At 46.5% G+C, this 11,636-nt stretch overlaps 1 protein-coding gene and 1 non-coding gene across 2 annotated transcripts in view; both read left to right on the top strand.

Moving 5' to 3' along the window:
- Window positions 1-11,636, top strand: part of INPP5B (inositol polyphosphate-5-phosphatase B) — a 45,210-nt gene that overhangs the window by 28,375 nt on the left and 5,199 nt on the right. The window contains 7 exon segments of the mRNA XM_007101532.4: window positions 172-359; window positions 1,876-1,987; window positions 4,465-4,574; window positions 5,384-5,519; window positions 7,294-7,404; window positions 8,311-8,473; window positions 9,548-9,783. Of these exon segments, the coding sequence (XP_007101594.2) occupies window positions 172-359; window positions 1,876-1,987; window positions 4,465-4,574; window positions 5,384-5,519; window positions 7,294-7,404; window positions 8,311-8,473; window positions 9,548-9,783 (1,056 nt within the window).
- On the top strand, window positions 10,735-10,807 carry TRNAE-UUC (transfer RNA glutamic acid (anticodon UUC)). Its single transcript has one exon. It is a non-coding gene; the product is annotated as a tRNA-Glu (tRNA).

Here is an 11,636-nt window from a genome sequence, read left to right on the forward strand (position 1 = left end):
GCCAGCTAGTCGTTCTACCTTCTTGGATGTGTTTTCCTACCTGTAAAATGTGGACCATAACACTGCTTTACTTACCTCCCAGGATTATGATGCAGGCTAATTAAGAGAAAACATTCTGCAACCTCTCGGGTTGAAACGACTACTGGTCTTTTTTTGGACTCCCTTTCACAGGGTAACAAAGGAGGTGTGGCAATCCGGTTCCAGTTTCACAACACCAGCATCTGCGTTGTCAATTCCCACCTGGCAGCCCACACGGAGGAGTATGAGAGGAGGAACCAAGACTACAGAGACATTTGTTCTCGAATGCAGTTTCATCAGGTTGACCCAAGCCTCCCCCCTCTCACCATCAGCAAGCACGAGTGAGTCTGGCCTTCCACCCCGACAAGGTGCACCGGGCCCCACGGGCCAGGTTGCGGGCTCTCTATTTCATTAGGCAGGGGGCCGGGGGAGGCTTCCCACCGCCTGAGTGGGAGCTCCAGCCAACTCTCAGTTACACAGGGATTACCTCTCTTGGAAATTTTTCGTTTCCCAACCTGCCATCTGGCAGACCTCTAGAATCTTTCTCAGACACCATCTGTTCCTGGAAAATGTGTAAGATTTATTTTTAACATGGGTCTACCTTGATGCAGTGTCATGAGGAAAGCCACCCCAGAGCGAGCATCTCAAGCACAGGTTTAGAAGTATGTTTCAGGATTCTGTCTGCCTGTTCTCTCCAGAAGCTTGTGTAATTGAGAATTGGGCTGCATTTCTCTGTCTTCACTTAGTCTTTTTTGCCTCTTGATTCAACTTTACAGAGCCGTGGTTGCAGCTGCTTGGAGCATCTGGCGCTGATTTTTGTCTATTCTCTGTATTTCCTTTATCTCCAATACTTGCTCTCTGTCTAAATTCAAGGCATACTGGAATTTCAGACTTAACACTTGGAGCATGTGCCCCTTCTTTTATGACAAGAAGCCACTGGGGCTGTGGTGTCTGCCAGGGAGTACACAGAGCCCAGCCTCTCGTCCGCCTGCTGTGGTGGTAGAACTGTCTTGATTGGTGTTCTGGAAGCTGCCAGGATGGCTTCTCTTCTCCAGGGAACCCAGCAGGGACTGTGTCTCCCGTTCTGCTGACCCTGAAGCATCCTAGTTTGTGAGGTTGCACCGTGCATGTCAGTTTGTCTGCTTTTAGCTCGTGGATGCATTCATTTTGGTGTGTGTATGCTGCCGCGTGGCTTCTCTCATGACCTGGTTCTTGGCTTCAAATAAAGCGGTATTGGTCTTCATGGGATGTGCGATGTCACCTGGGAGCATCCAGTCATCATTTTCCCAAAGCAGCAGGTGTAATAAAATACCTGTCACACTCTGCAGAAAGAGCCAACCAATGATACAGTGGTGGTTAAAGCTAGACTCCACTGGAAGGGTTGAGCTTTGTTTCAGAGGAACTCAGCTCCAGAAACAAAGGCTGCGAGTGCGTTTTGTGGACTGGAGGGTGGGTGGAGGCAAGAGGCGGCATCATAGCATCATCCGGTCCGGGGTCCCTGAGTGATTGACAGGGCTCCCAATACTTGACCTTTTTTGCCTCTTCCCGGGAGAGAGGTAAATTATTGTCTTGCTTTTAGATCTTATTAGACTATCTTTCCAGCCGTGCAAGAATAAAATAGTCAAGGAGAACTCAAGACTGTTTACAGTGAACTTGGACCAAGATAATTGCGTAAGCAGCATGCTAGACGTGGTGTTAAATGGGATGGCGAGAGGAAAAGAGAGCCTGAGTAGCCGAGTCCCTTCCCCGCCCAGCTCCCCAGAGGCTGGGCCTCCGGGGCCTTCTGTCAGGAGCACACCGGATAGAGCCGGTGAAGCCCCTCCTAAACCCTGTGACCTTTGTGCTCTGTCCTCGCAGTGTGATCTTGTGGCTGGGGGACCTCAACTACAGAATAGAAGAGCTGGATGTGGAAAAAGTGAAAAAGCTCATCGAAGAGAAGGCCTTTCAAACCCTGTATGCGAATGACCAGGTACCGATGGCCACCTGGGCCCTCTTCAGGCAGCTGTCCCTCCACGGGAGGGCACAGAAAAGCCTGGCTGCCCAACTGCAGCCTCTTCTTGCTCATCTTGGGAGGGTTCCCTGAGGAGCTGGTGTCCCATCATTCCTCCCTCCCTCCCTCCCTCCCTCCCTTCGTTCCTTCCTTCCTATCTGCTCCTTCCTTCCTATCTGCGTTCCCCTCTGCCACAGTTGTCTGCCCCCTGGCTGTTCCCTTGAGGCTTATCTCCCCCGGGGGCAAGAGCTGCTCTCTTTCTCTTGCAGGCGTGCCCATTCATTCAGTCATTCAAGGTGGGGCCCAAAGGGAGCCAAGCCTCTCATAATGAAGATACTTGGTATTTTTAAGATGATTTACTGATGTTTTGGATGGCCCTCCCGCTCACCCTGCCCCTGCCCCTCACCAGATCTGTCCAGTGTGCGTGACCACTCTTTTTCTGAATGGCTGTCTTCACTTCCTACAGGAAGCAGTTCTGTATGGTGCTCTCCTCCACCATTGTTTGGTTTAGCGTTCCTTTCTCAAAGCACTAGCCGTTTCCCAGGACAAGAGAAATCTGTTTCTCTCTGACCTTCTTCAGGCTACTGCTCTCAATAGATTTCGAAACTGTTCAAGTGGTCAGAGTTGTTCAAAATGTTACAGCCCTTTTTCTTTTTAGCCTGTATCTCCCTTTCAATCATCTTCGTATTGTCATTAGTCTACATCTTTCTGTTTCCTTTATTTTTCCCCCAGTACAGATCAGTTGAAGGGGGAAAAAAAAATCTCAAGTCTGTTATGTCTTTCTTTATGGAATAATGTCTTTATCGATCCATTTTTCTCTTCCACTCTTTTCCTTAGTAAGTTACTCTCTTTTAATTCCCATTTCAGCCTTAACCCAGTCTGTTCTGTAACTATCTATTTCTTACCTCTGTTTTCTGGACTGCGGCATTCTCATTTCCCTGGTAGTTCAATACCATCTCCTCTTGCCTTTTTTAAAAAAATTAATTAATTTATTTATGGCTGCGTTGGGTCTTCGTTGCTGTGTGCAGGCTTTCTCTAGTTGCGGCGAGCGGGGGTTAATCTTCGTTGCAATGTGTGGGCTTCTCATCGTGGTGGCTTCTCTTGTTGCGGAGCATGGGCTCTAGGCACATGGGCTTCAGTAGTTGTGGCACATGGGCTTCCGTAGTTGTGGCTCGCGGGCTCTAGAGCTCAGGCTCAGTAGTTGTGGCTCACGGGCTTAGTTGCTCCGCGACATGTGGGATCTTCCCAGACCAGGGCTCGAACCCGTATCCCCTGCATCGGCAGGCAGATTCTTAACCACGGCACCACCAGGGAAGTCCCTCCTCTTGCCTTCTTTTCTGGTCTTTCCTTAAGTAATAGTACCCAGTCTGTGTGTTTCTCTGCTTTCCAGACGGTTTTACGGTCTGTATTTACCCATTTAAGAATCATCTTGCACTAATACCTAAATTTTTTAAGTTTCCTGTTGTTTTTTTCTTAATGGTTTTCTTTAGGAATTCACGTTTTGGGGTTTGTCAGCTGCTGTCCCCTGGACAGCTGACTGTATCTCAAAGTTGGAGCTGACGGCTCTTCACCAGTCCACACAGTGCCGAGCTTGGCGCTCCAGGGAGGAGGCAGGAACACCTGTGTTTTCTGTCTTGCTGAGAAGGAGCTCTTAGAATCACTGCAGTGACAGGGGGGCTAGTTACTATCGTAACGTGTCAGGCAGTGTTCTAAGCTGACAGCTTATCTCTGCAACAATCCTGTGAGGCAGATTCTATTATAAGTCCAAATTTTACAGATGGGGAAACCAAAGCGTAGAGCTTCCCCCAGTTCATCTAACTGATTTGACAAACTCCTTTAAAAAATTATTTAAATTTATACTTAATTCATAATGGTTTGGGTATATCTCTACTATATATTTCTACATACATGGACGTTCCCCTTTGCTTTTTGGATTGTTTCTTTCCAGACCTTGTTCTATGCAGTTCTATCCCTCTGTATAATTGGAACAACTGTGCTACACAGATGAAGCACAGTTGATACCTGGAAGAGAAAAATCTCTATGTCCTTTGGTACCCAATCCTCCTAGGGACATCTCAGTAAGGTGGTACTCAGGCCCCTCGGATGTGGGTACACTTTTATAAAAGAGCCTTGAAAACTGTATAACAGGTGGAGGAATGGTTAGCATGCTCCTCTTCCTAGGAGTTAATTAACTCAAGATCTTACAGAATAGCTTTCTCATGGGCCTTTCCTTTGGGGTTAGAGTGTGGATTCCAGATTGGATTCCAGATTGATTTCCTTTCCTCTGCTAATTCAAGGTTTGACCTTTTTATCCTGAGATTTTTTTTTTTTTAACTGTTATCAAAGTCCTGGGAATGCACTTTTATCACATAGGAAGGCAGGTTAGAGGGGAAAATGCATCAAATAGCAGTTATCCTGAGATTTTTTTTTTTTTTTCCATCTGTCCTTTCGTGTAGCTGAGAGCTCAGGTGGCTGCAAATGCTGTCTTCAAAGGCTTCAGCGAGGGTGAGCTTACGTTCCAGCCCACCTACAAGTATGACACTGGCTCTGACGATTGGGATACCAGGTAGGTCAGAGGTTGCTTCAGGGGGCTGAGCAGATGGAAACTCAGAAAGTTATGGAAGCACTTGCCCTCATTGACCTAAAGAAAAAGATAGGTTTCCTGTCACTTCTTCCCCATGTTTTGTACTCAGGTCAAACATTCTCTTAGTATCTGTTCATTAAGCAGCCTGCCTTCCCGCACGTCATTTTGTTGACCGCCTTAGCCTTTGCTTCATAAGAATTCTTGAGGCTCGTTTACCTTCCCGCTACGCTTAGGGTGATGATTGCAGCAAACCGAGCTTGTACTTGGCCTTTACCTAATAGTTCATATTTTTATTAGTGCCTGTGGGATGTCACGCACTGTTCAATACACTTTACTTGCAACCCATTGAAGTAGGTATGATTTACTATCCTCATTTTATAGATCGGGGAACTGAAACCCTCAAAATTCAAGAGCCTCCCAAGAAGGCAAGCGTAGAAGCAGGATTTGAACCCAGGCAGTAGGAATTCACGACCTGTTTTAACCACCATCTTTTGAGGACCACAGAGTCCTTCACCCTCAAATGGCTATGACTCTTGCCTGATCCCCATAGGACAGTAGAGTGCAGAGAATCATTCTGAACGGTGTTTTGGCTCTGAGCTTTCGCGTTGTTTGGGGTGATACCCTTAGGATACACATTACCCCCCAGTGGACCCAAATCGCCCCTGCCCTCTCAGATCTCCAGCTGCATGGACTGGAAGACTGCCCCGGCACCCCTAGCTGAGCCAGGGAGCTCACCAGGTGAGGGCGCTGCTGTGCCTGGGAGGGCTCCCAGTGTGGACTTTGCGTTTCAGCGACAAGTGTCGTGCTCCCGCCTGGTGTGACCGGGTCCTCTGGAAAGGGAAGAACATCACTCAGCTGAGCTACCAGAGCCACATGGCCCTGAAGACCAGTGACCACAAGCCCGTCAGCTCAGTGTTTGACATCGGGGTAGGTGGGCAGCTGGTGCCTCTGTGTTCGTCATCCTCTAGGGAATTGGTTCCCACACCTGAGACCACTTTTGTCTTTCTGGTCTCCTCCTCCTACCTTGAGTGTGAGGAAGCTGTTTAAATTTAATTCATAATTGTTTTGGAGACTTCTACTATGTGTTTCTACATACGTGGAGGTTCCCCTTTGCTCTTTGGACTGTATCTTTCCAGACCTTTTTCTTTGCAAGTGTGTGTCAGTATTCTATATATAGCATAGAGGAAGTTTTTTCCCTTTTTGTAAAAGAGATATATCATGCATATTGTTCTGAGAACATCTTTTTTCCCCACTGGCTATGTTTTAAGAGGTCTTTCCATGTCAGTAAAGGGCTGCAAAATATTTCATAGTATGGATGAACCGCAATATATTGGGGCTGGCCAAAAAGTTCCTTCGGGTTTTTCCAGAAGATATTATGGAAAAATCCGAAGGAACTTTTTGGCCAGCCCCAATATATATTGATCATTTACGTTGTTTCCAGAATGTTGCTATTGTATTCATTGCTATAGTGATCACCCTTCACATATATCTTTGCATACTGTAGTGAATATTTCGGTAGAATGAAATTCCTAGAGGTGAAATTAGTGGTTCAGAGAAACATGTATTCTAAATTGATTAGAGTCTGCTACATTATCCTCCCGACATTCCTTACCATTTTACACTTCTGACGACTCTGGATGAGCTAATGTTCCCACATCCTGGCTAATATTGGGTTTTATCAATCTTTTAAATTTCTGCCAACCCAGTGAGCCAAAAGAGAAAGATACTCCATTATTTTAGGTTACACTTCCCTAATTACTAGTGAAGTTGAATGTCTTTTTTTTTCTTTTTCTGTAATCTGTTCTTCTTTTTTTAAATCAAAGTATAGTTGATTTACAGTAAACACCTTTTTATTTATGTATTCTCCATTCGTATCTCTTCTTCAGTGACTTCTGTGTTTCTTTATGTTACCAATTCTCAAGGGTGCGGGTAGAGGCACATCAGAATCTACGAGGGTGTGGGTGGTTTGCAAAAAGCCTAATGAATGTTATAGGTAAGGTTTTATTACTGGAGAATGACAAAAATTGTAATTCTAAATAAGGAAGGCCGGGCTTCCCTGGTGGCGCAGTGGTTGAGAGTCCGCCTGCCGATGCAGGGGACGCGGGTTCGTGCCCCGGTCCGGGAGTATCCCATGTGCCGCGGAGCGGCTGGGCCTGTGAGCCATGGCCGCTGAGCCTGGGCGTCTGGGGCCTGTGCTCCGCAACAGGAGAGGCAACAGTGAGAGGCCTGCATACTGCAAAAAAAAAAAAAAAAAAAAAAAAAGGAAGGGAAGGCCTGAGAAAATCTTCTTGGCTGATGGAGTACAGGTTTTAAAAAGCCTGAGAAATGCTGCTTTAAATCAAAGCCCTGGAGAAGCTCCTCACTGCAGACCTGTCGGCAGCAGCAAGCATAGCAGAGCCAGGCACTGGGCGTCTTTCTGCCCTGGGCGTAAGACCCAGCAGAACTGCCAACCAAGCTTTCACTCCCGCATCTGTTTTCTGCTAATCAGGAAGCAGTTGATTTTATCAGAAGCTTTGCCTCTGGGGCACCCTTCTACATCTATTGTTAATTGGGTTCTTTGTTTGTTAAATTAAATCTATTTAGTATTCACTTTCTGCCTTGCTATCAACTGCTATTACCCAAGGCCATGAATGTCCTCTAAACTGAAAAAGAAGACATGGGCAGAAGCCAAAGCACTCAGTCTCTGCTGTTTCCCTTCCAGGTGAGGGTCGTAAATGAAGAGCTTTATCGGAAGACTCTGGAGGAGATTGTTCGCTCCCTGGATAAGATGGAAAATGACAGCATTCCTTCTGTGTCCCTCTCCAAGCGAGAGGTAGGAAGGACGTGCTAAGCCATCAGGCTCTTCTCTTCACAGAACGTAAATCTCACCTTGCTGGGGCTCAGAATTCCAAGAGGCACCTGTCAGACTACTGGACTCTAGTCTTGATCGGCTGCTTCTAGATAAAGTGAGGCTGATGATGCCAGCTGACAAGAGAGGGGTTGTTGGTTCACCTCCTGATCTTCTAAACCAGAAGCCTGTAACCTTTTGTGGCTCATATATTTTACCCATACGTGGGCCATCCATGAGTTAAATAAGGCACAGAGGATCCAAAATGTGTTTCATTTGGTCTTAGTATAGCTGGTGTGTATTCTTGCACTGGGTTTGTCTTCCTAGTGATGCTTTGCTTTGAGATTAAATTGAGTCCCAAATTTTGGGTACGTATGAATTGATGGGAAGGAAGGCAGTATGGAAAGGTAATGGGCGTTGGGAGAAGTCAAGTTAGGGCTAAAGATGTTTCATAGATGTGCCATAGCATAGACCGTTCAGAATTGACTGTACCAAAAAGTCAGTTAAATGAGGACTTATGGTGAGGGTATTTTTAATGCCCTAGATGTCCAGCTACTTGGAAGGAGGAGCTTGATTTTGGGAGTGGAATGTGTGAAGGGTGTTTTGGATATGGTCTTTGTGTATAGAAGATTTAAACTTGGATTCTGTTAGGAAATTTATTTATAAAACAACGTGAGTTTTTTGAGTTTAGGATTTCTGAGTTAAACACAGACGACTGGTCTTTCATGGTAGCTGTGACCTCCCAGGTAAATACTTAAAAGCAGAAACATGATTTGAAAGAGATGGTCCTTCGTTTTCTTTCCATAAAGGGCAAGGATTGCCCATTTGGGGTGGCTAGGCAGGTTGCCAAGGAGAGGGCACTGGTCTGACTGGTCCTGGGCTTGTTCGCAGTTCTGTTTTCAGGATGTGAAGTACATGCAGCTGCAGGTAGAGTCCTTTACCATTCGGAATGGACAAGTACCGTGTCAGTTTGAATTCATAAACAAGCCTGAGGAAGAATCTTACTGTAAGCAGTGGCTGAGTGCCAACCCCAGCCGAGGGTTCCTCCTGCCAGGTAAGGCCTCCGTTCCCAGGTTACTGGTTGCTAGTTTGGGGAACACCCTACCCTATCTTTGCTCATTCTCCTGGAATAAGCGTTTTGTGTCTGAGTGTTTTGTTGTCTGCTTGAACATTTTTCAAAGCCCTGTGGTTGAACCATCCATAAATAAAATATAAAATAGTAAGGAGCATGAGTTCAGTTTCAAAAGCATTCTCGGGCTTCCCTGGTGGCGCAGTGGTTGAGAATCCGCCTGCCGATGCAGGGGACACGGGTTCGCGCCCCGGTCCGGGAAGATCCCACATGCCGCGGAGCGGCTGGGCCCGTGAGCCATGGCCGCTGAGCCTGCGCGTCCGGAGCCTGTGCTCCGCAATGGGAGAGGCCACAACAGTGAGGGGCCCACGTACCGCAAAACAAAACAAAATAACAAAAAACCAAAAGCATTCTCAGTCATGTGGATGTTCCACAGTTTCGCAGGGAGAGAAGACACAGGAGTACTGTAAAGCAGACGTTGCCTTTAAAGGAGCCGTTTTCACCCTCTGTCTTACTATAATCAACTCCCAACTGTCCGCTCTTGTGGGCAAAGGTAATAGGGTGGTCTTCCAGAAAAATTATGTCTGGCCCTAGAATGTACCACCCGCGTCTTGCCCCCAACTTGTCCTTGGCACTCTCTGTAGTGCCGTGAGGCAGAGGGGTTAAGCCTGTCTTGTGGACAGTTCACAGTCTGATAACGTGCTGTATTTTCTACTGGATAGGGTGTCTTCATCTGAGCTGGCTCAGGGCAAGGTCTTTGAGCCACGCCTTCTTATTGTATTAATCATTTCTAGCTTGAGCTGTGCTACTTAGAACACGAGTTTTATAGCAGTTACCTGTTCATGTTCTTGTTTACTGTTTTCATATTCCCCCTTGGACCTTAAACTCCTTGTTCACGTGTCTTTTGAGCGCTGAGCGTGTAAATTCTTGTGGGTTGGCTGGTGCCTCGTATTTTCTCCCCTAACCCTGTATGCCTCCTCACCCTCTTCCCGCTCGTCTTCTCTCCCCCTTTCCTCTTGCCTTCTGCCAACCAGCGTTACCGTGTATGTTTTTGTTCAGATTCTGCCATTGAGATTGAATTGGAGCTCTTTGTAAATAAGACCACAGCTACAAAGCTCAACTCCGGTGAAGACAATATCGAGGACATTCTGGTTTTACACTTGGACAGGGGAAAGGATTACTTTTTGTCCGTGTCTGGGAACTACCTGCCCAGCTGTTTTGGATCGCCCATTCACACGTTGTGCTACATGAAGGAGCCAATCTTGGACCTGCCGCTAGAAAGTATTAGAGAGCTGGTGAGTTACCTGCCACAAGGAAACATCCAGAACTGTGTAGCAGCCAAGCCAGTCAAACAAGATACTCCCGTGCCTACCTTCCCAGGGACCTGAGGATTCTTTAGCCTCCATAGAGTTTGCTTACTCTATCGGTTGTGTATTGCTATTTAACAGACTCCCTGACGTTTTTAGTGGTTTAAAACAGCAGCAAGTTATTGCTTCTCATGACTGTGAGTTTCCGGTGTGGCTCTTCTACTGGTCTCGCCCAGGCTCATTTGTGTGGTTACAGTCAGACGGCAGCTGTGATGGCCAGAGGGTTCAAGGAGGCCTCCCTCACTTTCTTGGTGTTGGCTGCTCACTGGGCCTCTCCCTCAACATGGGCTCTTGTCATTCAGTAGGCTGGCCCGGGCTTCCCTAAGTGGTAGCAAGGGTTTGAGAGCAGAAGGTATAAGGCTCCTTGTGGCCCAGGCTCCAAAACTCGCATGGTACCACTTCTGCCATGTTTTATTTGTTGGAACAAGTTGTGAGGTCAGCCCAGATTCCGGATGGGGAAAGACTCTACCTCTTGATGGGAAAAGCTGCAAAATGTTATTGCCATGTTTTTCGGTCTTTCATAACAACATATTAGAGAAACTCAGCCATAGATACTAAGATGATGGAATGTCCCTGGCCCATGATATTATTCCTTTTTCTGTTTTAATCATCACTTGGTTTATCATCCTAGACTAAATTTTCTGAGATCTAAAAGGCTCCTATGCAGACCTACAGATATTGAACACAAACTTATGGTTACCAAAGGGGAAGCGTGGCGGGGAGGGATAAATCAGGAGCTTGAGATTAACATACACACACTGCTATATATAAGATAGATAACCAACAAAGATCTACTGTATCGCACAGGGAACTCTGCTCAATATTCTGTGGTAACCTATATGAGAAAAGAATCTGAAAAAGAATGAACATATTGGGAATTCCCTGGTGGTCCAGTGGTTAGGACTCAGCACTTTCACTGCTGAGGGCCCAGGTTCGATCCCTGGCGGGGGAACTGAGATCCCACAGGCTGCATGGTGTGGCCAAAAAAAAAAAAAAAAAAGAATGGATATGTGTATATGTATAACTGAACTACTTTGCTGTACACCAGAAACTAACACAACATTGTAAATCAACTATACTCCAATAAAATTTTAAAAATAAATAAATAAAGGGCTCCTCTGGAGACAATTCTAATACAAGGGAGCTAGTTTGGAGCAGATTTTTGGCGATAGGTATGCTTTCCTTTTTCCTCCATTGCATTTTTTAAATTCAGGGACTCTTGAACTCTGTCCTCTCCATTATATAGATGAAAACAGAGGCCCATTGAGGGGAGTGATTTGTCATGGGTCCCTGGTGAGTTAACCCTGGACCTGGACCTTGCTTTTGGGTTTTTGTATTCCCACGTCTGTGTTCTTTTTTCACCAGACCACACCATTTCTCTGGTTCGGACAGTGAAGTGCTATAGGCAGGATGTTTTTCTAAGATGACGCATATTTCATCTGATTGAAATTGCTTGCCATAAGCTACTCCCAATTCTCAAAAGTCACCCTTTGTACCTTGATCATGTCACCTGATTTCATTTTTGCCTGCTGAATGTTTGCTTAGGGACATCAAAACGCTTCCCTTCTTCCATGGGTTTGCTGTCCCCATGTCCTGCATTCTCCTGAAGCCAGCCTGGCAGAAGCTCTATTGGTGGCCCTTCTGATCGTGCTTTTTTTTTTTTTTTTTGCTGTACGCAGGCCTCTCACTGTTGTGGCCTCTCCCTTTGCGGAGCACAGGCTCTGGACGCGCAGGCTCAGCGGCCATGGCTCGAGGGCCCAGCCGCTCCGCGGCATGTGGGA

Source organism: Physeter macrocephalus, chromosome 3, assembly GCF_002837175.3.
Source record: "Physeter macrocephalus isolate SW-GA chromosome 3, ASM283717v5, whole genome shotgun sequence".
Lineage (NCBI taxonomy): Eukaryota > Metazoa > Chordata > Mammalia > Artiodactyla > Physeteridae > Physeter > Physeter macrocephalus.